Source organism: Rhopilema esculentum, chromosome 6, assembly GCF_057945365.1.
Source record: "Rhopilema esculentum isolate cy_ngs chromosome 6, ASM5794536v1, whole genome shotgun sequence".
Classification (NCBI taxonomy): domain Eukaryota; kingdom Metazoa; phylum Cnidaria; class Scyphozoa; order Rhizostomeae; family Rhizostomatidae; genus Rhopilema; species Rhopilema esculentum.
This window is the reverse complement of record NC_142820.1, coordinates 3107493-3134799: the sequence shown is the minus strand read 5'-3', so window position 1 is coordinate 3134799 and position 27307 is coordinate 3107493. Positions and strand designations below refer to the sequence as shown.

The following is a 27307-nucleotide window of genomic DNA, read 5'->3' as shown; positions in this document are numbered from 1 at the left end:
GAGAGTTGGGAATTTTGGGAAAGTATGTAGAAAGAGTCGGGAAAGTATGTTAAAATGGAATGGACCCCCATTGCAGCCTCAATCTCGATTCGATTACAGGCAAACAACCACAACCACATGCAGCACAGTCAAATAGAAATCATGGGCTCCGTTGAAGTCATCGTTGGAACATACAACCACGTCCTTATTGGTATACGTATTTCCAATAAGGAAGAAAGTGAAAAGGTACACATTTTGATGCCCTTTCCATCACGTCTTTTATTTCTATTTTCAAAGAGATATGATGACTTTGCGACTGGAGAGTGCCCGCCCAGGAGTAGTGTTGTTCAAAGCAGATATGTAATGACGTTCATCCACGTGTAGTTTCAGTTTCCAGTTTCAGTTTTCATCATTTATCAATCAATCCTAAATGTATACAAATTCTGTTGTCTGAGGTCGGCTTGAAAGAGAGGTCCCCTTTCCAACTTCCCCTATTGCATTGACTAGTAGCCTAATTTATGAATCAAGGAGACTTTTAGTTCAGAAGTACTAAACGAGACTATTTTTCAAATGATATTAAAGTATATATGTAACACATAAACACAAACCTGATAAACACAAGCTGCACTCATTAAATTTTTTAATACCGAAAAATTCAGTATAATGTTGTTTTAAATTTCATGAACAAGTATAGTATAATTAAGTAGACGTGGTTAACGTCAGAGAAATGATAGAGATATGATAAACATTACAATACAGACTACAGTACATTTATCCATTTTTAAGCTGCAGGCTGCTGATGATGTCACTGAAGTTTAATTCCTGAAGTATATCTGACTTGATGCTCATTATAGCAAGATTTACAGGCTGTTTCTGCTCATTGATTTTTGTAATCGGTTCTCAATTAATTTGAGTTTAGAGAAGCGACACTCACCATTGCACTCAGATACCATCCATCGTTGGATTTTATCTCAATGAAGCAATGATATTCAGGCAAGATCCATACTAAGCCCACTTAAAATTTTAGCATATATACTACACTCATTATGCCATCAAAATTAAGGTATATGGATAAAGCAATCACCGTGTTGCGAAAAGTGTCCTGCATGCCTATGTCAATGATAGTTCTCTGAAGAATAAACTCAGTACTAATATCTTCTTGCTTCATATCTGTGAAGATATTGGCAAATGTTATGTTACCAAATTGACACAGCTCAACAATAATGCCCAAGTTATCTGGTTGTTGATAGCAGAGATAAACGCAGTAGCTTTTTAGATGTTCAATTGACTATAAATTTTGGGAGATTCTGCATTTTGATACAATTCTACTCATAAACTCTGAAATCATCATTTTGTCACTGACTATATGTATATGCATTTTAGTGATGTTTATTTTGTAATGGTTAGTCTTTTTTTAAAAACTAATGCCTATATCGGCTGGAAGCCCCCACGTGATAGGTGGCCCAAGGCTTGGACCCTTTTGGCCCTTGCCTTAGTCTGGCAGCTATTTTGATAAATTTTTATAGCATGTTTTCAAATCTTTCCGCTTTCATGATGAGAGTGAGAGTGCACAATAGGAATAAAGCAGATACATTTTATTTTATTTAATAACAGAGATGTGTGAACTGAGCCCTAATTGTTATTTTTTTGTTTGGCCAATTATTTTAAATACTGAGATGCGCTCTCACTGATTTTGTTAAAAAGCCTTTTTCAAAAGGACATTAGCATCTAGGGGACCATAGGATATGTTAATAAAGGGCGTAAGATATGTTAATGCCAAAAAGGCTATCTCAAACCCTTCACTTTTATAAATAGGTCATTGTGTACCCATCCCAAATTCAAAACATATTTGCTACACCCCTGTTAGTCAGTTTTCTGACCTTGGGTGGAAAACCATTCATCAGATAACCTATTCATCCAAGCTTCTTTAAATAACTGCTCTGCCAGACTCTTGCATTCTTTCACTTTTTTGCTTTGATAACATTTTTGATAGCCTCCTTCTTCCTCAAGTGAAATGATCTCATTTTGTATTTTGATATCTATTAACAGAAATATTTACAGTTCTATTTTCTTAATAACAAAATTACACAGTTTTGTCACTGAATATTGCTACCTAAAGAACAAATAGGTGTGCTTAGAAGCACTGTTGAATGCTCTCACAGTTCACTTTGGGTGTTTACCTGAATACTTATGAGCTATTGTGCTATTTCCAAGCCCTTTTCCTCCATTGAAAATTTGCTTTAGAGGTTTATCTTGTGTACAGCATAGATGCCCAAGTAGTCTGTTGGCAGTTTTTTTACACTCTTCTTTCTAGCCAAAGGGGACAGAATTTTAAGCTGTCATTAGGCTGCAGACCAGTTTAATTAAAATTATAAAAATTTTTTACAGTATAATCCGATTATAACATACTTTAAGGGACCAGCATATTAAAGGCTCTTGCATAACTGACATGCATAGCAGCAGTTGTCTTGAAAAATTGACAGTGGTTTGTATTTTCGTGCAGTACAATATTGGCCCGGTTCTTTGAAATAGTCACTAATCATACTGTTTGCGCAAGAGCCTTTAATGTTTATTATATCCAAAGTACGTTGTAGCCAGGGTGAGTTATAATTTAGTAAAAACAAGCACATCTTTTTCCGGACCAAGCACACCAGTATGTTATATCCGAAAGTATGTTATAACCCAGTACGTTGTAACTGACTTTTTTTTACTTTCCAGGAATGGGAATTTACTCCCTCATTCACCGACCAAGGCCATGATGGTTGCATCAAAACAGTTGCATCAGGGGGCAAATACTTAGCTAGTGGCAGTACTGATGAGACCATAAGGTAAGTTTCTCTCAGGATTCCTCTTTTTCAATGAAACATTACAAACTACCATGTTAGAATTGCATTGATTGAACTTTTGAATCATCTGAGAACTTTTGCAAGTAAGGAAATATTACAGTGTACAGTGTCATATTCACAGGTTATTACATATGTTTAGACAGGTTATATTTAGTTTAGGTCAAGTTAAAACAGAAATTGATTGCAGTGGTTGATCATGATCATGAGAGTAGGTGACATTCATAAAAAATAAGCCAATTGCAAAAGGTATTGCAATCAGCATTATTAGTGTTATTAGTCTAATAAGTGTTAAAAGTCTATGAACAGTATTTTTCTAATGCTATTGATGTAGTAACCCTCAATGTTTGTTTACATGGCCCCAATTGTCTTTTATGAATCTTCAAATGGTCAATGGTCAGCTTGAATCACCATTTCTTTGTTTTTGCTCTGTGAATGTGAGATATGCCTTATAGGCAATGGGGATTAAGACCTTTGGTACTACTTCCTCAAAAGGTGTTAGCCTTGATATTGGTTGCTCATTTGCTAACCTACTGAAACTTACTAGGCCATGAAATGCATTGGTTCTTTGCCCTGGAGTCTTTCTCAGGTTTTTTGTTCGTGTTCAACTGGGAAAAGCCTCAAACATTAACAACTGTTAACTTTTTATATTGAAAAGGCCTTGCCCAGAAATTTCTCTCTTGCTGTCACAGTTCCAGTGAATCTGTTTACCAGACATTCCGATGGGTTTACATCGATGATGTGAGAAATACTTGTTTTTGTTGGCCATGTTTTGTGATGGGTGATATTCAAAGGGTAAAATCATCAAGATTTTTTTTAAAGGATTATTTAAAGCCCAATTAAAACCAGCAGGGGTTTTAGGGCCTTTAGGGCCTGAGGCCAAAAACATCTGTGAGGCCCTTATTCTTTGCAATATTGGTTTTTTTGGCCCTCTTTGGCTACCAAAAGCATAGGGCCTGGGGCTATGGCCCCCTGGAACGCCCAAAACCACAACTGATTACAACTATACTCTTAAGGTGGTTAACACAGTGGCTGGAAAATGCTGCAGGGGTCGCATAGATGAAAATCTCTTGGAGCATCAAAGGTGATCTGGGCACCTTTATAGTGCAATGTTGTAGCAGTTCCTTCCCTGTTATTAGAAATCAACTTCTAATTCATGTGGCTGAAATACTGTGGAGAGGAGAGCCGCAACATTTCACTTTGTGTCTCAGAAGCACCCTACCTGCCATGTCAGCAACAGAGATACTGTTTTTGAGAGTTGAGATAGGTCTGAAAGGAGAACAAATGCAGGGGGGGGGGGAGCTTGGGGATTTTTATTTTCATATTTGTTTCTGGCTATCAAAACCACCAATACATCTATGCACCAGAGTCTACATTATTATCATTTTTCAACAAGAAAACAGTCTCATGGAATATCAAGGGTATATGAAACCCCATCTTTGACAAGATGCTAGTTTGGTTGGGTCAAGTTCCCCATTCTCCCCATTATTTCTGCTACAGGTTTGCTCATTATATAACAGTTTATTTCTGCTGCCAGCTGCCTCTGAATGCAATACTGTAAGGATTTGTATATCAAATGCATGTTCATTTAAATCAATGCCGGCACTGGAAAGGCTTGTAATTTTTTCAATTCTTGGGGTCTGTTTCCCAGGGTTTGAGTGTCAGATATTTTGTTGTTTACCTCTGCATATAGGTAGGTAAAATGTTGACTGCCCTTTGAAATTTCATTTTCATTGAATTTTAGACTGTACAATTTGAAGAAGCATGTAGAGTTGGGCTCTTTAGTACAACAAAGTGGTAAGTCTTCTTCGATTGCTTTTTTATACTTTAATTGTTTTTTAGAATGGTCATGTGTATGGTAACTGTAAATGAAAAATAATGAAAAATATAATGAAACCTTAGGCTGAAGATAAATGGGATCTTTGTTAATTTTTCAAGCTCAGGAGACCCCTATACATTTTTTGACCTCCTGCTTCATTGACGAGAATGGATGACTAGAATTTTGAATTTATGATGTTCCTGTGATCACTTATAATGATATTCTAGCTCCATAAAAGGTTGACCACCCAATCTCAAAGCCCCCATTTGGAAAGCTGCTATTTGTGAAACCCTGATTTGTGAAACCCTGATTTGTGAAACCCCCATTTGCAAAACTCCCATTTGTGAAACCCCTGATGGACAAATCAACTATGCATAACCCACATCTATTTAACAAACCAACTTGTCTAATCAAAAACCTCAGAGTAGCCTAGAATAATTAGCTTAGTGATTTTGTTGCATATATCACAAGTCCCAGGTTGCAGCCACCAATTGGCGTCTGCCTTGCTATTGGCACCTTTTAGTCATTATCTAGATACAAGTTAACCTCACTTTAGACATCATCTCTAATCCCATTTTTGATGGAATTACTTGACAAAACAGCTTTTGAATATAATGCACTCCAAAATTTCAGCTACTTTTTTCAGTTAAATAAAACTTACATTAAGAGAAAACAACACTAGTATTGCGAACATATTTTGTAATTGTGGCAATAATCTATCGAAAGTTAAAAATTGAGGATGACTATGATCTTGATTGTATGCACAATTGTGATGCTGCCTGGGAGATCAGGTAAGATCTTATTTGTCTCAAAGTTTCATTCAAATCCAGAAATGGGATCAGGTGTTTTGAAGAGGAACATAGCAAAAGTAATATAATGTAGAATTTGAAGTTCATCTATCAAATCAAATCTTCACTCTAATGCCTTTTATGCTCAATAAAGCCCAATCTCCAGTGAGAAAAAGTCTTGCGAAATTTCGCTGCGAAATACTTCACGCGACAAATGCCTTTGAATGCTTTTGTTGATCTCACGACATTGGAAATGTAAAGTTTGGAAGCGTGACAAAGGAATGCGGAATATGATTGGCTGCTGAAGGATTTCGCAAGCGAAAAGCGAACAAGTTAAACTCATTTTAACTTTTTTTCGCAGAGAAATTCTTCGCGAGAAATCCCAGCAAAAGATTACTGCGCATGCCTAAGACGTATTTCGCGCGAACTTTTTCGCATTTCGCAGTTTTTTTTCTCACTGGATATTGGGCTTAACAAGCCATTTATTTATTTTCAGGAAGTATAACGAGCCTTGCATTCAGTGGAAATACCCATATGCTGAGTGCCAGTGAAGATGGAACAATCTCAATATGGAAATGTAAATCATGGGATTGTGTAAAGACACTTAAAGGACACAGGTCTGAAATTTCTATCACTTGTTGTTAAACTATCAGAAGTGATCAAATCTGTCCAGATCAGACGATATCTGAAGGTCGTGTATCATGTCTCCTTGATGTAGTTTTATCACATGAGTAAACAAAATTGCCGAGAAAAGGGAAACTGGAGGATCCCTTTTATGTAATGTAAATAATGTGTATATTTGGCTAGCATCGGAATTATACCGGATCTCTCAAAAGAAGCACAAACATTGAATAGATTATCTGAACTGACGCAGGATAGAAGAACTGCTGTGGCATTATGAGACGCGTTGTGCAGTATTAACTGCTTGTGACGTCTTAGTAGTAGTAGTAGTAGTAGTAAGTACTATGTTATGCTTGCTCATGAATTTTGGTCATATTTTGTTACATGATTGTGTTCTTTTCATAATTCGTTTATCTAGTTTTTTGTATGCTTTATTGAGAAATGATGTACAGTGTGTCAATATTTGATATTTTCCTTTAAAACTGTTATAAGATTTTTGTGTTTAAAATTTGTAAAATTTTAATGTCGTTTCTTAAACAGGGATGCTGTCACATCAATATCCATCCACCCATCTGGGAGATTAGCTTTGTCAGTGTCAAAGGATAAAACAATAAGGTGCTTTATTGTTATCAAGTTCTCTAATTGCAACATAACATAAAAATTTACTTAATCGAGCTTCCTAATATACGACATTTTTCATTTCCTATTTTGAACACTTTAAGTTACTCTGATTTAAACACCGACTTTGTTTTTAGAACGTGGAATCTGCTTACCGGTCGAAGCGCTTATACAACAAATATCAAACAAGGTGAGTTTTTCCAGCTCAGTGTCTTTTTTCTGCATTTTTATTGATTTTATACCAGATGTAGATTATAATCATTTTGAGAAGTTACAGTCATAAGCAATAACGTTTTTATCGACTATGGCAAATTTCGGTTGTGCCAAGACTTATTTTTATTTAATTGATCAAAGACTTAAATCCCAGTATCTGTATTAACATTTATATACTGGAAGCTAAATTCTCAGGTTACAAATGCAAAGTACAAAATTTAATTTTTTAAGTCGAATTTCAGCAAAATGAGATGTCACTATTTCCCTAGGTACTGAAATAGCCCAGAGATAATGCCTGTAATTTAGTAAAACCGTTTTTAGACTGTCTCCAAATGTCAACGGGTATGGTTTGTTTCTTTTATATTGTCAAATGCAACGTATGTGCTTTAAGAATTTTATTAGGCATCATCTTTTAATGTGTTAGCAAATCGGAACTTGATGTTTGTATAGCAGAATGCTAGTAACTTCAGTTGAAAAGCTTTACTGTTACATTATATTTCTTTCTAGTTGGAGAACTTGTTAATTGGTCGCCAGGAGGTGAATGTTATGTGGTAGCATCTGGCTCCAAGGCCACTGTTTATAAAATTTCGGTAAGGTTTTCTTAGTTTTTTCTTCAGCACAATTTTTATTGTTACATTTTAATATTCAAAGGCTGAGATAGGTTTCGAAATTTGGGGAGGGGGGAGGACTTTGATTCCCGTCATTATTTGGAACATAGAGGTTCTTGAAATTACCTTTTGAAAGTTGGTGCTTCTTTAAGAATTTGGGGAGGGGCTCAAGCCTGTTAGCCCCCCTTGCTATCTCGGCCCTTTTTAATACTGGATGATTGCATATTGAATCTTTTACATGAAAGAATGATTGAGAATTAATTTTACATAAAGCAACGTTTAAGGTTTACGGGGGATTGCAGTAAATATTGAAATGCAATAAAGGCATTCGGGTCACTGTGAAGATTTCCTTTGATTTCAAAAAGCTTTTCTGTTAACCAAATAATGAATTTTGCCCATTTATACTGAAAAAGCTAACATATCATGCCATCTATTAAGTATTGTTCATATCACGTGATAATGAAGTACGTGGGCTTATTTCGTTTATTGTTAATGTTCTTCGATTACATTATAGGAACCTGGTGAAACATGCGTCATAAGCTGTGACAAGTCAATTCTTTGTATGGAGTTCATCTCTGTGAGTTTTGAATTAAACCTTGAACAAGTTTTCTTTGAGTTTCAGGTAGCCTATAGATCAAGGAATCTCTTTATGTTTATGTAAGAACAGCAGTAAAGTTGGAACTAAAAATATTCCCAAAATGATTTTTTAAACTTTTTGATTGAAAATGCCTTTTTTTTCAAATGATTCATTTTTTATTAAAGCGATAAAATTTGATGTTAAAATCGAGCTTTGTGTCCTCGTGCCTGTTTTGTCTACAAAACCTTCGTATTTATACTTCTGTTGGTTATCGTAAAATGTCTAGATGCATTGTTTGCAAAAACCTTCTATTAATTACATACATTCTTTGTCGCAAACCATCTGGTAAATTTACCAGAATCGTCAAGTATTGATAACGTTTTCGTTTTGCACTTTCTGTATGTCATTTAATTATAGGTCATTTTGCATTATTTATAACAATCTTTTTTCTATCCGTGTTATTTCAGATCTTCGGGAAACTTTTATTGTTAAAACCATTATTTAAAGATAGGACAAAACGTTTGCACTGATAAAAGAAGTCATACTTTGCAGGGAAATTTCTTATCAAGAACACAATTTTTAACGCTATGAAAGTTTTGAAATCAATAGATCTGATGCAATTTCAAAATGGCTTGAATACGACCTTCAATACGACAACAGTGCTAGTTTTGAACTTACAAAAGGATATCGTTTGCTACCAGTCTAAACCTTTATATCTCTTGTAGGAAAATGTGTTGCTTCTTGCGGGGGAACTAGACGAGGTCATAGTTTATGATATTAAAGACAAAAAGCAATTACAGACATTCAAGGCCCATGAAATCAGGTTTTTGTCTCGCAACTCTGTTTTACTTTACCAAATATTCCGTCTCTTTGTAGCACTTGTGAGCCACTAACACATTGCAACTGAAAATGAGTTGCTTTCCTGTTGCTTTTCGTGATATCGACTCTACCTGTAAATCTGTCGGCTAAGAACTGTAATGGGCCCTAAATATTTTCCCCATCTATATTCTTAATAACATGTTTCAAATATAAAATGAGAACTCCCATATATTTTTCAAAACTTCAGCAGTTTGCTTCATGTAAGTTCACTTCCACACAACATCTATCCACAGTATCCACAAAGTATCTTAACCAAATTGTCTCTTAGAATAGGGTACATTTCAGCTCCATTCAAATTGAGTGACTTGGTTATTAAGTGGTTTTTAAAAGTTATTTTTATGGCTGTGTTGACTCGAGTTATCAAAAGCTCGATTTAAGAAAATTCAAATTAGTCTAAGGAAGCTTTTTTAGCTTCTGCTCCGATTTTTTGTTGGAAATGATCTTTTCATGATTTATCGAAGCCTTACTGTTTTCCCACTTTTTTAAATCTGATACCTTGTAAGAATTCCTTCCCTTACCGCGATCTGCGTGTACTAATATTACCTGAAAGAGTGTTATTATATTACCTTCTAAATGAGTAGCCTATCATGCCTTGAAAGATATAAAAAGACCGGATCTTGAATAGAAAATATCAATGCTTTGTCGCCAGTACCTTTGCCGGGATGGTAAGATTGGGTGGAGGGGCAAAAGTAAGTTGAGCGAGGGAAAAATGGGGTCCACATCTAAATAAGTTTTTGCCCTTTCAAATAAGTTTTTGCTCTTTGAAGTGATCCGCCCCCTCATGCCCCCCTCTTTCACTACGCTACTGCTTTTCGCTCAGCTTCCTTGGTTAGTAATATTGCCAGCTGCCTGCTATTGTTTATTTTTGAAAAATTGTTTTTTTAATCAGGGTGAAATCTGTAAAGTCCGTGAAAAACCCTCTAGATGAAAAGCGTATGCTTGTATTTACTGTGGCATCAGATGGCTCGCTGAGGGCATGGAATTTCAACATTGAGGATGTAAGTTTTGTCACTTGCATTTATATCATAGGGACTATTATTTTCATGTGGATAATGCACTTTCTCTTCTGAAGAAGATAGGAGGCAAAAACCTTTTGGGCGTTCCGCTTTTTCTTGCAAATTAGAGAATAAGTTTTATTTGTGCTTTAAAATCATTCTTTTCTTAACTATTTTAGTTGAAAATATGATAGCGGCATGATGATGCAGAGTAAGATAATTTGAATTTCTAACTTGGATTCAATTCCCGTGAATAATCTTCAGTAGCACTGTATATCTAGAGAGCAGATATTATTGTTTAGTTGTTTTACACGATGCCGAATTGTTTATTACCTCTTGATCTATTGTGAAAATCTTCTCAATACAGTGGACTGAAAAGCCAGAGATGCTGACAGAAATTCATCTACCCGGAAGGCCAGTTTGCATGACTGTTTCTACCGGATGAAATTGCACTTGAGTAAACATTACACTTCCAAATGACGAATGCGAGAGCTCGTTGGGGCTGCAAATGGCTATAAAAGGCCCCCTGGTCCAAGGTGATGGAGAAATGGGCACTGCTTTCTGTGTGGATATTCCTTTCAAATATTTATCGCTATCTAAGACAATTGAAGTTGTGATTTCGAGCTGGCGATAAGTTTAGAGGAGTAAAGCGTATCCTATTTCAAGATTTAATTATTTTTATCCAAGAAATTTTTGAAATTGCGAAGTAGTTTTTACCCAAAAGTTTGCGGGTAACGCAGCAGCCAATGATGGTATGGTAGTGTCAAAAGCCCTAATGCTAGAGTCAAAAGTTTCTTTCAAAAATTTACTAGTGTCATTATGTTTTAAGAAAAAAAATAATTGTCGAGATAAGATAAGAGAGATTAACATTTAGGCCAAAGATGAGCACTAAGATAAGTGGCTGGTGAATGTAAAACTCCAGTTAAGTTAGTATTCGATTTCTGAAACATTTAAGTAATGAAATATTACTTACTGCTGATTTTCTCCATCCTATAGCTATATGTTTTGTACTGAAGACCATCTGATATGGTAGTTTAATTTTTCATCTTTGAATCCCCGACCTACCTTTTCATCTTATCTTTTCTTTGCATCCTTCTTATGTTTTTTTTACTAGTTTATTAACATCAGTTAGGAGTTCAATGGCAAACTCGCAATTTGACAAACTAAAATTATGTCAAGCTCGCACTACGACAAACTCACCTCTGATCATCTACTAGCTACAGTCTTATCAATCAAATAGCATCAAGTAGGGGGTCTTAGAACACACACTATTCTCTGATTCTGTCCCTGTTCTAAAGTATTAAGAAACTGCATAGTGCTAGCATTCACCTTTAATGGAATCAAAAGTTCGTGCTGTAGTCCAGTTTTACATTTCTCGGTTTGCAAATCAAATTGGTGGGGATTTCAAAGCTGTTCGTTTTATTTAGTGGCTAATAGTTATATTCGTATCATGTGACTTAATGCTAGAATTCGTAATGTATTTTTGTTTAAAATGAACGGTTACTTTATTCTTATTTCGATCATATGCTGCGTGGGAAAGTATATTATGTATTTTTTCAAGAATGTAAACGAAAAGATAAGGTTGTTTGATTCTTAATGATTCTTACATAAGCACACCATAAAAATTAATTCGTAAAGGTAAACATGTTGTGGCCTTGAAAAACTATCATTCTGTGTGGATTTCGTGATTTGCAAGAGTAGTTACTTTTAAGATTGCAACCAATAAATGTCGGCCTAGATTGGAATGATTTGATTATGAATTATTCTCTTAAATATATACCATCGTATACTTAACAGAGAAGGATTAAACGAGTTAATCATTAGTAGCACAAGGCGATATAATTACGTTATATTTATCACTTTTAGTGCTTACAAATTTTGTTCATACATTTCTAACAAAAAAGCATGTGCGATCTTGTTATTAAAACCTTCAATAGTTAAAGGCATTTGACATGCATAAGTACAGCGAATCCAAAAATAACTTGGGCCAAATTGATCAGATCACGTGCATAAGAAAGGAATTAGAAACCGCTCACGTGAAACCACTGCGCGCTGCTCTAGGATTTAACCGATTTGCAGAAAGGCAGATCACCTGTTTTTCTCTGTGCGCAACTTGATTGGTCAACCGCTTGTTGTCAAGTGGCTGTAAGCCATTTTTACCTGTGTCAAATGCCTTTAATGTAGATACTATTCAGCATAGCGAAAGATAAAATATCGCAAATAAATACGAAGATGTTTGGATAATATAATCTGCATCAGTTAGAAGTTTCAATGGTGTTTTCAAATTTAGGCCGAGTCAACATTCTCTCCGGTGAACATATAAGCTGACATTCTAAGTGATTCCAGCGCTTCCAGTGCAGGTGGAAGAGAACGTACTGAGGGACAGGTTTCATAGTTATGATAGAGTGAGAATTTATAAACCGTAAATTCTCTTTTTAACCCGCCGGGGGGCTTATTGTTTTTCAGCACTGTAAAGGGGGGCTTATAAGAGAGGGGGGGCTAAATGGAGAGAGGAGGCTTAATAAATATATTGTAAAGTATTTTGTTATTTGCGAAATGAAAAACACCAAATCAGCCTTCTTTATCAATAATATTGTCATCGTCATCGTCAGCAATTATAAATTCTAGAGACATGGTATGAATTTTGGTTTGATGCGAAGAATTGAACGACCAATGAACTAAACGAAAATCACTGTTTTTTGTCAAGTTTATATATTTCAGCATCATTGAAATTTGGGGGTGGCTAAATTTAAAGGAGTGGCTAATTAAATTTTTCCGCGTAACAGGGGGGGTTAATAAGGGAGGAGGCTTAATTGAGAGAGGGGTGCTAAAAAGAGAATTAACGGTATTCGACTTCCACTGTGGAAACTGTACTGCTTCATTCTGGTTATTGTGCAGCTGAATACTAATTATATAATAGGAAATCAAACCTATTTACATGAGTACAATGTTTAACCAAAGTCAAAGCCACTGTGCATGAATTTACTATTATTATTTAGAATTTGTTATCATCTTCGTTTGCTTTTAAATTTGAACTTATTCCACTTATTTCTTCCCATTTCTGTTCGACTTTGGTGATGCTTTGTTGCTTTTAATTTGAACGTTGCAGTTAGGTGACACAGGTGTAGTTTTAGTAAAGCCCCATCTGCTTCTTCAAACTAACTTGTTTCCAAACTGGTTTTTCGTAAAATTGCACCCTAATCATTCCAAATACCCTTTTGAATTCTTCATCTGACAGATATTTCTGCAATTATACAAGAGAATAAAGCTAAAATTACTAGAGCCACGCAACCGAGTTCATCATTGTAGACATCTTCCTGCATTGGTTGTTGTAGCTCATAAAGGTAGAATATATCACCATTTGATAAACATAGTCAGACGAGCAGTCATCTAATTGAATTTAAAACCAACTTATCTATGGTGTACTTGAAACTTCTTTCTTGTACCCAGGTTTTAATACGCTCTTTGACTTTAACTTTTTTATATATACATATATCACCTTAATGTCTTGTCCCCCTTTAACCACAACAACCCTAGAAACCCGTTTCTTTCCAAAACATCTTTCCCTAATGCCCCCTCACCTCCTCTAAACCCCATTCCCGTACATTCCAATTCCAAAGAGCAATGTTTTGATGAAGTCAAATCAGAATTCAATCGTGCAATGGCAAAAATTTCCCCAGAATAGGTTGGGAATCCTTGAAGGATAAAATGCGCGTTTGACAACCTTAGAATAGGTAGGGATGGTCATGTGTGTTTGGCAACCGTTAAGACGTTTAAAGAAGATTATCAATTTGATACTTGTTCATGATTTCCTGTACAGGTATGGGGCAGGTATGTAACAAACTTACCTCTTTATTACAAATATCGATATTTTGTAGTTTGTTTTTTCGCTTCAGCTCTTTGTATGTGAAAATTTTGTTGTATTTTATGCTTTCCTAAAAGTAAATCACTACAGCATAACGTTCGCATGCCATTTAGATAAAATAATAATGCTTTTATTCTATTTTGATAATATATGTAACAAAAGAGCTTTTATTGCTTTGTAGGTTATTAGATATATAGATTGTATTAGCATTGCAACACATGCAAAGGTTTTGAAAGGGTATTCCCGCTCAGTTGGTTATTTTTTAGTTGACTTTGCTGCAGCTTAGTTCGCATCTATTATCCAGAATGGTGGGTGTTCGGATAAGACTATTGGGGCTCTAACCCCCTTCTACTGGTTAGTAACCCAATAACCCTATCAACATCGCTAAAACTCGGTTTGGATGTTTCTAGCAAGGCACCCATGTCTTGTTCTCAAAACTAAATCAGGATTTGGAATCTGGATTTGGTTTTTGAATCTGAATTTGGATTTGAAATCTGAATTTGGCTGAAGAAACTTTATGCTTCAGTAATCATACTGTCACATTAAATCTTATACATATTAATTTTAGTTTTTTAACGGGTTGGTTCTTTAGAATGATAACAAGAAGCATCCTGTGAATTATATTCATAATACCTCTTGAGCCTTTGTCGCTTTCATATTTTCATTTTCCATCTCTGTTTTCAGGTCTTCGTATTGTTTAGCTCCCTTAATTAGAATAGAATTTAGAAGGGACAGTGCTTAATGTCGCTTGGTTAAAGTATTCGTTGAGAAAGGACGTGCTTGGCAATAATGGACGACTGCCAAAAATGGCTAATAGTAAGAGTGAAAAAAAAAATTAAATAAGGAACGGAATTGAAGTCTGGATTAAAGAATGACGTAATATTGTCTCAACTGGATTTATGGTTTTGAATAATCTGTCTTTTGCTCTTTCTTTAGGCATGCCGCAATGACTTTAGCAAAGAATTTCAACAACTCCTCCTACTATCAATAGAAATTGTACTCACATCCCACATTGAAGAGTTCCATGCAGAGAAATATTCCGTGAAATTTATTGGTTCGAATCCTTGTTTGATTTCGTAAATAGCCGTGTTTTCAATATTTCTTTTTGTGTTGCCTGAGTTAATAGATTCCTGCAATTGAAGCGGGTATGTTGGTGTTACAAAAAGAAACTTTTGTAATATTCACTACAAGTTGTGTTTTCCAGGATCTCAGTAAACTTAAGCAAGGATTGAGATTTGCTTAATTTCCACTTTATCAAAAGAACCCAAGCCTCCTCCCATTGTATAAGATATCAAACTTACGGATGCATTATTGAATGACTGTGTCTTTTCAATTTCGTTGGCCCCCTTTCCGATCCATACGAAGACCTAGAAATTAAGATCAAACATCCTGAATTTTTATTGACTATTAATGACAATAATATGAAATAAACCATTGTTTTAATCACATAATATCAGTATAAGCATTTGGTGTTACTTACCTCATCGTACGCATCTAGAATCATGACGTCATCTTCACATAAGTCCTGTAACAAGATAGAGGACTTCTCTTCATTTTCAAATGGTCAGTTTGGTTTGATATTAATGGCTAAAGTAAATCTTGTATTAAAACGTTTTTGTTTTGCAGAATACAAAGACACCTGGATAAGTGGCTTGCTGATACCAAATACGAGCAGTGAGTTATTTACTAGTTCTGAATGATTTGCAAACATAAAATGAATTTGATTTTGATATATTTTATGGCGCTTCGTGGTATATTCTGCCCTATATTGTCTTTAACTGAAACGAATGACTATCAGCTACAGTGATTGGTAAATTCAAGAGGCTTTTCTTATTTGCTCTTCGAAGATCAAAAATTATAAGACCGAAGAATTATTTGATTAGTTCGTCCAGGCAAATACTAGCTGTTGCTTACAACTGTCAAACATGTGGAGACCTGTCTGTCCACAATCTCTTGCATTCATTGTATGGCCTTTTCCTTACCTCTAATGGTTTACCTGTGCAGTTTGGTTCACCACCCCTCCCTCTGCGTTATATCCCACCCCGTTCTCCATTACTATACCTCTGTTTTAGCTGCCATCTTAACATGTGTAAATACAAAGTAAATTAAGATCTACAATACCTCTTGATCAAAATCCTGAATTTCAGTCACTCTTAAAGTACCAGATGCATTAGAACTTTGAAAAAGACGTGGTGGTCGTGTCTTGCCTTCATCCTAAAATATACAGATTTAATCTAATATCATAGGTTAACACACTTGCAGCCTTTCCATGTTACCTTATGTGTTAATTTCAAGAGTATATGTAGCTTAAAGAGATATGAGAATTATGTGTTACGAAGGCGATGTTTTGGCCTAACGTTTTGGCCTAAATTTTGCCTTCATTTGGTCAGCATTTTGGCATGAATCTTTTAGGCACCAAAGTAAGACAGTTTTCAGAATTCCTAAAGATTTGAAAAATTTAAGCAGCAGTTCATATAAAAGAACTTTAAGCAATTTGATGTTTGAATCATTTCAAAGAAGATTAACAGCTTACTTTGTCTCTCACATCGGATTCATAAGGTTTCTTCCCACCCATAATGTTCCAAAAGTCATCCATTTCGAATCCTTCTTGGATAATGACCAAGTCCCTAAAATTGAGAACCAATTGTTCATTCAATTTTTGTTTTCAAGATGCAATTAATTCCACTTGAAGAGTTGTACATTATGGGACTGAAAACGTATAATTTGTGCGATAACTGTTTTGTAAATTTTGATTATTTTCGTACACTATCGAACTTCAGTTGTTTGATACCACTTAATCATTTTTTAATTTTAGGCAGGTTGTCATACCCATTTGGTGCTATCCTGTCTGCAACATCTTCAGCAAAGTCCTTCTCTTGGTCACTAGCATCCTTAAAGATAAAAGGACCCGATGTAACGTTTGTTATAAATTTTGATTTTTCGGTCTCCTTACCCAGGTAAGCTTTTCATTATTTTGTTTGTTAGGTAAACTGTTCATTATTTCATTGTTGAACAATGAACACAGAACAGAACAGTATTGAATCTTTCAGTCCACAAAACATTGTTTTCTTCTATAGCTTCAATCATTTGATGATAAATGTGATGATAATGCCATTTGGTCTTAAGAACAAGTATCGCTCTAGAAAAACATTCCAGTTAAAGAAGGCTGAAGTTCGAGGAATCTAGTATAAAGAATTTTGGCCAATAATAGCTGGTGTTACCTGTCCTTCCCAAACGAAAGAGACTGATTGGTTTTGAAGTAGAAAAACGTCATTTGAATTCAGATTTGATGCTGATACAGCAACCTGTTGAAAAGAAATTTCCCAGTAAAGACAAGATAGTCCTAAGACGATCAAGCCTAAAAATCTCTAGATTGACAAAACCATCATGATTTTTATCAGCATTGAAGAACGTTCTTGCTAAAAGTCATTAAAAAGTTGGAGATAAGGTGGGAGTTTATTTTATGCCCCATTCTGGCATTTGTCAGCTGGCATAACTTAGAAGAAGCAACGTAATCCAAATTTTGTTAAATTTCTTTTATATTTTCTATTTTATGTGACATTTCTAGTAAATTTTACATTTTTTGCTAAAAGCATTCAAAAATACAAAGATATCATATATTTTATAAAAGCTGTGCCTCGTTTTCTGAAGATAGTACAAGATTGAACTGCTATTGATACTTCCAATCTAGTAAGGCATATCAATGATGTAATATATAGACTAATAGAGAATGCTCTTTGTAAAAATAGGCATTTCAGATATAGCATCAACAAGATTTGTTCAATATTGTCAAGATAGTGGAGGTTACGTCACCTGTACTGCCCGCATGTTGTAATTTGAAGTTCCACGAATGTGAAAAAGTCTCGAATTTCCTTTAAAGTTCGTTGGGTCGTCTGAAAGGAGTCGTCCTTCAAATCCATGCGGCGTCGATCCCTTTTAATGAGTAATGTGTTTCAACAAGAAGTGAGGACACAAGGAATATATCATAACAGACATTGATTTGTAAGTAACGAAAGCAGTTAGATTATAGAGTATAACGATAAAAATGAGACTGTTTTTTTCTAATCTATTTACATTGAAACAGGGAATGCTTCAAATATAAAAACAAAGAAGTATAGGAGTTTGAGTGCAGCAAAAGTTTTGAGAATCACAGGCCAAAATTTCCAAGTTCAATGAAAGGTACCGTATGGAGCTTTTTCGTATATATACACTTTAGTGTTGTTCTATATCATAAATTCAGACTATTGATTTGTTTAAGGTCTATGTTGCTGCAAATAGTAGGAAAGCTAATGACTCGATTTTCTGGTACAAAATCGATTGAGTTGCTGCAAATTTTACCTGCAAAATAATCATTTTCCCCTTGAATATTCGTAGAAAGTGCTCAATTTCTTTGCCCTGGGTGATTCTAATCTGCAAGGTATCGATGTCATTATTAAGATCATAACAGACAGAATATTGTCAGCACCTTCCAATATAGTAATTTATAGGAAAATTGTCTGTACAATTGTTGGAAAAATGTTATTACCATATATCATATCATTTCATAATCTTATTTATAATCATGTTATTTCATGTTATGTTATGTCATGTCATGAACCATTTACATGCAACGTTTCAATCGAAAGGATTGGCTAAAATATCTCCAATTTGAAAAAATATCGCTAAACCTATAGCCGTTGCATCAAAGTGAATATCATCAAAAAGCAAATTCCGACAAAATATTTCGACAGGTGATACCAATTTATCAAGTCAATTATCAGACCCCGGAGCTCTGATATTACGATAAATGAACTACACCTCACCAGCATGGCCTGTTCATTTAGTTCCTTATCCAAAGTTCTAGCGTATTTAGCACCCTCTGCTTTATTCTCATTTCTGCATTTATTTCCCTGTGAAAATAGGCATCTGTTTATTACAGAAACTATGATTAACTGTGGTAATTGATAATTGTGCATTGTAACGTAACGCACTTTAACGTAAGATATTATATCTAATAAGAGCAATATAGAGTTAAAAAGACTATGTAATAATAAGATGTATTTTAAATATCATAAGTCAACAAATTAAACTCGATATTATGGACCTTATTATGGACATATTATGGAAGTTAAATCCGTTAATTAAACCATTACTCATTCTTTTCGAATATCGTTGGTGCAAATTTTCATGGAGCATTCTTAGCAAAAGTTTCAAACATCTTGCCTGCCAGTAGTATATAATGTGCCTCGGATTGTCATTTTGATCACTGAATGTATATAAGATGACGTAACAGTCTCCTTCGTAGAATATGCCATGCTTTTGAGGGTCCCATTTAAATTGCCTCCCTTTTTCAACTCTCCAAACCTACAAAAGGTGCATTTTCTAATAAAGTCAGCTTTTTAGTTAGCGATGAAACATTATAAGATGAGTTAAAAACGGTGTAAAAAATGTTTGGTATCTAGTTTCGTTGAACAACGTTAATTGTTGAAATTATGATTTCTGACAAAAAATTCTAGCTTCGTAGAAATACGTCGAGTAAAAATCTCAAATATGATTTTCCTTTTTTCACAATGATCGAGACTGAAAAGCAAATAACGCAAAGAAAATTTGTAGATTTTTGTAAATAAATATTAAGAAATAGTAATGACAGGCGCCTGACTGTCTTAAACTGAAAGCTTCTAATACCTCGATGTTTCCATTTCCATCATCAGGAAGGGCTTCCTTTGCTGCCTGCGCTCTTTGATGAATATCCGAGTTGTTTACTTCTTTTTTTAACTTCGCTTTGGAAAAAGGTAAGATAATAATAAAACAACATTTTTTTCAATTTATTTTGTATAAGGTCACCTAAAGCGGTGAAAACGAAATATGGTGCATGAGTCAGTTACTGTGCTTAACCAAAGTTGCTTTTTCTTTCATAATTATGTGGGTAGGTTGATGATTTTTGAAGTAAAAATTAATCTATTGTCAGTCATTTAAATGTAGTGTATTTGATAAAAAAACGCAAGACTAATGTAACAGCTGCCAACTTTTGAACCACTGAACTGTGTATGAAAATGTTCTCCTTGAGAGGAGTTCGTGAAGTGGATTTATGGGAAATTCTCCCGTATAGATGGTCTCATATGACTGACAGAATCACATTATGGTAAACCAAGAAAAGACTATGGTACCGGAAAATTAAATATTAGCAGAGGAAGTTAAAACATGGTATGCCAGAGATATTACCGCTTTTACATGCTTTTCACGAAGGGACGTGCGTGTGTTCCCCCAAAATATTATAAAAGTTCCTTGTTGCCAATGAACAATCCTTCTGTTCCAATTGCTATCAAACAATTGTCCCCTCCTCCCCCCCTCGATAATTCCTTCCTTCATCGGTAATGTTAAGTAAGTTATTTAGTTAGCTGTTTTCCTGTGAAACATTGAAGAGCAAAAAGAATGGTTACTTTTTTTATACCTAAACACTCACTTGCAATGTCGTTAACCGTTATCGTCCCAACGTGAACTTCGTCGGTCCACGAGGCAAAAAATTGCTTGAAAACAGGAGTTTCAGCTCCTTCTACTATTCTGGTTACTTGGGTCCAGACTGGATAGTCTTTGGCTTGTACAAATTGCTATTGAAAGAAAAAGGATGATATTTTGTCATTCGATCATACAAATGATAAAGGGACCACATTCTAACTTTTTTGTTTCGCTTGTTTTAGTTTATAACGAGTGGTATGTTGCTTGCCCGATTATGCCTTAGGTTACAAAAGAATTCGTTTAAGGGGCCTATAGGTATATAATTATGCATGTGACGTAATTATATTCTAATTAAAAGAATTCGTATCGCAAGGAAATAGAAAGTTTAATCGGTCGACTACTATTCAGCTACCCTTGGTACCAGACCCAAAAATGTTCTAGCGCAGAAATCGAAGAAAGGAACAGAAAAAACGGAGAAGCCTCTCTTCCATTTCTGCGCGCAAGCTTTTGTGATTTTTGGCTCTGGCACCCAAGAAACAATGCTTATATTTTAAACATTGGCAAATAGCAAAATGTAAATACTCTGCTTGGTGTTGAGACTTTCCCAGACATTGTCAATACACAATTTGTACAGTGTGATACCCTAATGCGGTGCTTTGCTAAGTCTTAACAAAATTTAGCGTTAATAACTTTTATAAGATTACCATGGCTGTCGACATAGCAGCTTTTTTCTCGTTTTTTGTACATTTTTTACCAACCCAGGCATAAACACCTGTTGGCCCGGTGTCTAGAATGAAGCAGTCCTAAAAGGAAGGTGTCATTTAGTTAATGAAAACCAGCATGTGGTTGAGATGTTCTTAATCTGTGTTTAAAGATTTTCTTAATCTTTTAAGGCATGGATATGCGAAAGAACAAATGCAATGGGAATTGGAAAGTAAGTTTAAGATTTCTATCGTTTGAATTGCAATACACATGACAACATATTTTTTTCTCTAATTTTCCTTCCGTTCAACTTCAAAAGGCTGCAATAATTCATAATTAATATGAATATTTACAGGGAAATATTTTCAGCATTTAATATTATACTTCCAATATTAATATTGGTATGAATATATATTAGCCTTATTTCTGGCTGTAAGAATTTCTCTTTAGCAGATATATTTATTAAGTTATGTTACTTAGCTAGCTAATTATGTGAGTTAGATAATTATTAGATGCTAATTAAGGATGAAAACCTACGTACCTTAGATTTCAGAAGGTTTCGCTTCAGAATTTCAAATTGAATTTCTTCCACTGATAGCTCTCCACTTTCGTAGGATACCCTGAAGTTTAATAATGTGTACGAATTTTTATGATTTTAAGAAACAATGATCCCAGTCAAATGGAAACTTTTGCATAAGAGGTTTCTTATTTTTAATCCTTAGTTTTTAACCCGGGAAGAGCTTTTTAACCCGGGAAAATTCTCTGGTTAGGGAAAGGAAGCAAAGAGATTTATTCCATCTTTGTATATATTTAAAAATATATCATTCCTACTTGTAAAGGGAAATGCTTTTGTTCCAGCTTTTCTCAAATGTTTCATCGTCACCCCCTTCTGCACCACTTTTTATTGGACCTTGTGATCCAAGACATTTGAAGAACTCTGCCTCCTTTCTTGCATCCTTGCCTTCATCTAACAAAAGAAAGCAATCGATTGGCCCAGTTAATCGTTGATTAACAATGATTAGGCCATATATGGAGATGTTTAGGGGAAAAGGAGAATAGGTGAAGTTGATATATATCAAACAAGGTAGTTGGTAATAGTTGATTCAGAGCAGGTGTTTACAAAGATGAACGAGATTGATCGCTAAATGAGAAGATTAGGAATCGCCGAGCCTGGGAAATAATACAGAAAAAGGGGGAAACAACAAGACAGAAAGAGAAATTGTGAGAAATATTTTATTTTCTAAAAGATTTGTGGTGCTTTGTTTGCTGCACGGGTTCAACTGGTTAACTTTTCTCCAAGCTATGGATTTCAAACCCTCTGACTGGAATTTCTCAAATGCAAGAAAAATTTCTCACCGATTAGAATGATTTGTGCCTTTCCTCCCCGCTCTTCATCTCTAATCTTTCTCGCAGCTTCCGCAGCCTTTTATGAGAAATGAAGAGTGAAGGATATGTAAAACCATTAGATCTTTAACAAAGTAGAGGGTGTTCTTTACAAACATTGATTCTTGTATTATTTGAGCTTTGACATTAATTGCATATAAAGATTCCCAATGAACTAGATGCTTTTTACATGAAGATTTCTAAAAACACCGAAAAGAGAAAACATACATGTGAGCCTACCTGTGTTTTCCCTTTTTTGGACAGAGGCATTTATTAAGGTCATGCTAATTGTGTTTAAGAACTGGTATTAAAAAGGAATTCTGATGCCTCTGGGCTGTTATTATTACCTTTATCCTTTCGATTTTGCTGCTCTCAGATCCATTCCAACAGAATATCTTCAGACCATCGTCAAGAATAAAAACGTCTCCTTTGTTTATCGATTCGTGCGAAAGCTCAACCTGCATTTTTACAGAGTGTTTTAATTTACTTACATTTTGTCCCGAATATTGTACAAAACGCTTCAACGACTATACCATCTGAACAAATTTTAGAAAATTTTGCAAAACCTGTATTAAGATAGGAAACCTCAAAGATCGATCGTATAGGATTGTTGATTTGTTTAAATTAAAATCAAATTTAGAACTAGAGCTAAGATTTATCGTTTATTGATTCATAGATGCATCGGTTTGAACTCGTTGAAAAGAACCTAATAACTTCAGAAACAGTAACATCAAATGATAAAAGGTGAAATATTTTTGTACAAATTTCGCCTTAGTTGGCTGGAATTTTTCGAATCTCACCTGTCTAGCTTGAACTGATCTTTTCCCTTTAACTTGATAAAGTCTTTTTTCGTAGACATCTTTTTCTACGTGACGGAAGCCAGATGCAACACCGCCTTCCAAATATCTGAGTAAACATCATATGGCAACAGTAAGTTTATGTCTACAACCAATTTAGAGAAATTTAATGCCTTAAATGTTGATTTTGTATGCCTTTTGGTTCTTAAGGCTGGATTACAAAATTCACCAACCTGTTATGCTACACAACCATTCATGACTAGGCCATATCACACAAACACATTAGAACTGACTTCTGTCTTAGGCTTAAGGCTCACGTTTACATTGTATAAATTATAAAGGTAACAGAATAGTTTCCTTGAATGGAATGATAAGGACCTTGTTAAAAGTAAATTAAGAAGACATTTTGGTCATTTTTATCGACTTTTTATGTTTGTGAGAACCCTATAATGTGGTATTTCAATATGAGCCTTTAGAGATGATATGGTTTTTTTTGACTTCAGTAGAAGTGTTTCGATCTACTTACTTGACGCCTTGCGGGAACATCCTTGAGAATTCCCTCGATTCATGGTATTGCACCTTCAATTTAAAATAGAATTTTACTGTTTGATTCCAGTAAAAAATCAAGGCTGCCTATATTCTACTGCTGGTTTCTTTATCGCTAATACTTATATTCATAGGGGTAAAATTGTAAGCTATAATGTTAGTAGAACATATGCTTTCACCAAAATACGATTTCACCTTTCTTCTGCTATCAGAAATAAATTTTTCATCGGTTATTTCACAATGGAAAGGCTATAATTATTTGAACCTATGACACATTTCTTTGCAATAATTGTTATCTGGTATTTGAATGCAATTTATACCAGAGGCTTTTGAAAATCAGTATGAGTTAAAAAAGTGAATAAAGCTGTGAATATTAGCCATTACATTGGAAACATTACTTGAAATTGTCGTAAACATTTGCTTAGTGGTCTAACTTTTCTTAAAAACAAGTTACAAAATTAGCATAATAACAATAAGTTGAACAAAAGTGCTTACTTCTCTGTACTGAGCAGGAGAGCCACCGAGCATGTCATCCAGCTCCACAGTTTTGTATGCAGCCACTCCAGCCTCATCCTTCGATTCATTAAAGCATACTTCAGTAAAATATTCAGTAATAAGCCTTTATAGCCTTTATGGCAAAGAATATAAACATTAAAAAAGATCTCTGCTGAGAAACTGCTAAAGCTAGATTCGCTAAAGAAACTTCACTGTAATGATTCTGGTTCAAGTTTGCATACCCTTGCAAGCAAGAAATATTTTTGATTTGTTCCGATTTATTAATTTTTGAAGTTTGAATCAGAAAACCATCAGATTAAGTTAAAGTAAATAATGTTTACTGGTGAGTCTTTACGGTAATTTGCAAATGTGTTGTCTACACCTTTTTTGAATTTTGTGGAAAGTGGAAAGTGGCCTAATGACGTACTGCTTACAAGGAAAAGTGGGCATCTCACTGAGCCAAAAGCTGCCACACATTTATGACTTGTACTTAGGGTGTCGATTCATCAGACTTTAATCAACCGTACGTACCTGTGAGGTTTCTTTTCCCAGCCAAAAATGAATGTCCCATTCAAGACTATGGTCACGTCTTTTAGTCTAGGATTAAGAACATGTTATTCGTAGCGTGTGTAACGGTTTTTGGTTGCTTTTTGGTTGCCCAAAGTCTAAAAGCATAAGTAAATAATCTTTAGAAGTGGCCTAGCATTGTCGTGCGACATTTATATGACCAACCAAAAGATATATTTTCAGAAAAATGGGACCTCTGTACTATATACGAAGTTTTCAAAGTCTGGTTAGGAGATTTGTATATCATTAAATTGCTAAAAGTAACGTAAGTGTTAGGAAATTTATGGAAAGTGAAAAGATGATCATCTCACTTAGCAATCCTTTTTCATGATTTTCTTGTGTTTTCATGTATTTAGCAATCAATTTTATGTTGTAAATTTACTGAAATGTGTTTTTAGTTGTTCAGATACACCACTGTTAGTTATTTCAAAGGTAGTACTGGGGTAAGCATAATGAGAAGTAACTTACTAGAAGTATGACGTAGGAATCTCCTGTGTGGAAAACACCATGGCTTGATTTTGGCTGTGGTACAAGCTTCAGTTTCTTGAACGAAAGCAATGTAGGAAACTAAAATACTGTAAATTGCCAAATGTTGAAGAATCTAACAGGAAACTAAATCTTGAATAATCTTGAAACCAAATGGTGAATAATCTAAAAGTTGCAGGAAGCTAACAGTTAGACGTACTCAAACTTCAAATAACTTTGTTGCAGACTATGTGACAGTAGTCACAATCAAAAGACGTAGCTGCAAATGATTAAACGCTGATCAGAATTAGCTGATGAACATAGTTTTCTTTTTCAGATTTTCGCTTGCATATATTGTTTATGGTTTTCTTTCGACACTGCATGTACCTGCAGAACTATGTGATGCAGCAGTTGGACTTACTCTCATCAGGTGAAAAGTAAGTTTGCAGTTAGCATATTTTCATTGCAATTTCTATCGCAGTATCGGAACATCAAGAATATCGCCAGTTGCTAAAGTTGTTTACAATCGATATGAATAATATCTACACAGATGACAGAACAGTTTATGTTACCTCTATTCTCCAAATTTCAATTCCTGGTTTAGTTCCTGCACTTCTAAACACGGGATCAATGCCCTTGTGTCTGTTCATTTTGCTTACAATTTGCGATATCTCAGAGGTTTATCTGGGCCTTTTGTGCTCTACATTTTGACTAGGCCAAAAGTGTTTACAATGGTCCTTGTCCAGGGGGGCTGAATGAAGCATAATTAGTCCTTGGTTAGGTGATCAATCTCACTCAGCAACCCGCTAGTTCAGCGTACTTTTTTTCCATTCATTATTCTTTAAAGAGGCCTCTATTATTCTCGTGACTTTCTCATTTATATTTTATTTCATATTATCATAGGTATAATGCACAAAAACAAGTTTATTTGGTTTATTTGGCAGTTTTTGATCCGTTTTTATTTGATGCATCTGCCTTTCCATGAAGATAAAAAACATAATGATTACAGTACATAAACGAACTCATCTACAAGCAACTTTAAGAATGTTGTGTGCACATTTTCAGTCCAACATTCACGTGCATCGATCGTTTGACCAAAGCACAACTGGCCTGAGGGAAGATGGTACAGATAATATTCAAATATCACATATACAAGAATTTTTTGCTCAATTTGGCTTACTATGTAGCTTGTTTTTTCTAACGTAGAGAAATGGCAAACTTTCTAGAAACTAGATACAGGAATTATGGTTCTGTTTCTCATATTTTTTGTTTGAATGTCATCAAATTGAACGATGTCTAATGTCAGACTAGGCAACTATGTAGTTATTTAGAAGAAGTGACAAAAATCAATGTTTCAAAATATTAGAACAAGACCAGAAAAATCACGTAAGATTTTCAGTTTTTTTCATGTTATTTCGAATTGGCTACCCCCGAACCTATGATTAATTAAAATTTTCAAACAACCTGCCCCTATTTACAGCATCTTATATCCATCAGTATCATCACTACTGGTAGTCTAACGAGTGGATTCAAAGACATATTACAAACTGTGTTTGGCAATATGTTATAAACAACAGGTCTCCTTCATGGTGGCATTCCGAATTCATCGCAAATCTTGAATGCTATTCAGTTTTGTTTGGATCAGGAAAATATTGAAGGTGTTTTGATTCAGCTCGAAGCTACTGAATGATTACGAGGACATGAGCCTCAATCTGATCTTTGGACGTAAGATTTTTAAGTCAAACGAAGTGAACTATGGCAATGCAGATGTTATATTTCATGGTCTTGACGAAAGATTAGCTCTTCCATAACTCAAAAGGCCAGCGTGCTGCCCAATTTCTTTTCACAAACTGATAAATCTATCTAGTTAAGATACACTTCAAGTTATTGATCGTTTTTAAGCATTCCTGAAATATGTTGGATATACATTTCAAAAAACTGTCCAAATACTTCTATGTTATTCATACTAGAATATAAACGGTTTTACAAATGCACTGGCAATTTTGTTTGTTTATCGTCAGTTCGTCAGTCAAATGAGCACAATTTTAATGCAAAAAGGTAATAAAGCATCATTTCATTTGTAGTTATTATGTTTCAGTGTCTGTTCTCCCT

General features: G+C 34.8%; 2 protein-coding genes and 1 long non-coding RNA gene across 3 annotated transcripts; 2 read left to right on the top strand and 1 right to left on the bottom strand.

Annotated features, from left to right (window-relative positions):
• Positions 1 to 81: 81 nt before the first annotated feature.
• LOC135686914 (p21-activated protein kinase-interacting protein 1-like) lies at positions 82 to 11479 on the top strand. Its single transcript, XM_065203310.2, has 11 exons — positions 82 to 225; positions 2698 to 2807; positions 4567 to 4619; positions 5926 to 6046; positions 6591 to 6665; positions 6806 to 6858; positions 7389 to 7471; positions 8004 to 8066; positions 8792 to 8889; positions 9835 to 9943; positions 10308 to 11479. The coding sequence occupies exons 1-11, from the start codon at positions 118 to 120 to the stop codon at positions 10383 to 10385; spliced, it is 951 nt and encodes a 316-aa protein (XP_065059382.2). The 5' UTR covers positions 82 to 117; the 3' UTR covers positions 10386 to 11479.
• Positions 11333 to 25907, bottom strand: LOC135686913 (advillin). Its single transcript, XM_065203309.2, has 27 exons — positions 25768 to 25907; positions 25199 to 25273; positions 24695 to 24760; positions 24164 to 24241; positions 23649 to 23701; positions 23126 to 23231; positions 22673 to 22783; positions 22299 to 22365; positions 21774 to 21909; positions 21484 to 21562; positions 20945 to 21043; positions 20248 to 20392; positions 19470 to 19564; positions 19008 to 19148; positions 18608 to 18694; positions 18144 to 18215; positions 17619 to 17738; positions 17027 to 17110; positions 16635 to 16696; positions 16339 to 16432; positions 15927 to 16019; positions 15286 to 15330; positions 15107 to 15172; positions 14810 to 14935; positions 14439 to 14510; positions 13789 to 13875; positions 11333 to 13184 (listed from the first exon to the last, which is right to left on the bottom strand). The coding sequence occupies exons 1-27, from the start codon at positions 25843 to 25845 to the stop codon at positions 13071 to 13073; spliced, it is 2451 nt and encodes an 816-aa protein (XP_065059381.2). The 5' UTR covers positions 25846 to 25907; the 3' UTR covers positions 11333 to 13070.
• Positions 21904 to 25774, top strand: LOC135686915 (uncharacterized). Its single transcript, XR_010516124.2, has 3 exons — positions 21904 to 22163; positions 23181 to 23255; positions 25533 to 25774. It is a non-coding gene; the product is annotated as an uncharacterized LOC135686915 (long non-coding RNA).
• Positions 25908 to 27307: the final 1400 nt, after the last annotated feature.